The 1097-nt window shown below is 36.9% G+C and overlaps 1 protein-coding gene across 1 annotated transcript; it reads left to right on the forward strand.

Moving 5' to 3' along the window:
- Positions 1 to 619: 619 nt before the first annotated feature.
- TM35_000381400 (uncharacterized protein) lies at positions 620 to 1054 on the forward strand (the record flags this gene model as incomplete). Its single annotated transcript, XM_029029554.1, has 1 exon — positions 620 to 1054. The coding sequence occupies one exon, from the start codon at positions 620 to 622 to the stop codon at positions 1052 to 1054; it is 435 nt and encodes a 144-aa protein (XP_028879131.1).
- Between the last annotated feature and the right edge of the window lie 43 nt (positions 1055 to 1097).

The raw sequence follows: 1097 nt of genomic DNA on the forward strand, positions 1-1097 counted from the left end.
CAACTACTGCCATTATTATTCCCTATTATTATTATTATTATTATTATTATTATTATTATTATTATTATTATTATTGCTTTCAGTTTAGTATTGGGGAAAAAGTCAGAGGGAGAAAAAAGAAAAAAAAACTGCAATGAAAGAATTATTTTTAGTTGAGCCATCATATGTATATATATATATATATATATATATATATGTTTGTATATGTCCGCATGCCTGTATGCTTCTCTGAAATACTTTATCACTTTCCCAATCCATTCTCTCTCTCAATCTATATATATATATAATCTGTGGTATTGATTCTGCTACTTTTACACCCCCAAAAAATGGACAAATCTTTTCTTTATTCTTCTCTCTCTATTATCTGTTTCTAAATTTTTTCTCTCTAACCCGGTGAAATCCATATTTATATATATATATATATATATATATATAAGAAAACCAATAGCAACAAGAAGAAAAAGTATATTAGGAAAAAGAAAAAAGAAAAAGAACTAGGGTTATCTTCTCCCTAATAGTTATCCACAAGACACAGCGCCTTTATTTATATATATATCTATATTTATATTTATATATATAAATAAATAAGAAATAGTAACATCCCTCAACCTTTAAACAAATGCTCGCCAGTGCTCTTCGCCGTAGCGGTCAGGAGGCCGCTCCTCACGCTATTGCCCCTGTTGCCGCTATTGACCGCGCGGCACCGTACATGCGGTTTAACACGCTTCGCATGCATGGACATCACGAGCCAAACTATCGTGCCCGTCCAGCGGGTTGGGCGGGTTGGAATGATAAACGCCTGCAGGATCCCTACGCACCTTTTCAACAGCAAACCCCATGCCGACACGTGGATCGCATGTTTGCGGGTATTTGGTTTGGAATGGGTCACTTTGCGTTAAAGGATTTCTTTGGTCCTTTACACTGGCGATTTGCGGCTCGATTGATGTTCTGGGGAGTTGGTGGATGGCTGTATGCACTCTGGACGTATGGACTGCGTATGCACCGCAATGGATGGGAATGGAAGAACCGTGGTGCGGTGTTCGCAATGGAGTAATAGACAAGGGAAAAAAAGAAGGAGGGAGAATATATATATATAT

The sequence above is a fragment of the Trypanosoma theileri genome (assembly GCF_002087225.1).
Source record: "Trypanosoma theileri isolate Edinburgh chromosome Unknown TM35_Tth_38_V1, whole genome shotgun sequence".
Taxonomy (NCBI): domain Eukaryota; phylum Euglenozoa; class Kinetoplastea; order Trypanosomatida; family Trypanosomatidae; genus Trypanosoma; species Trypanosoma theileri.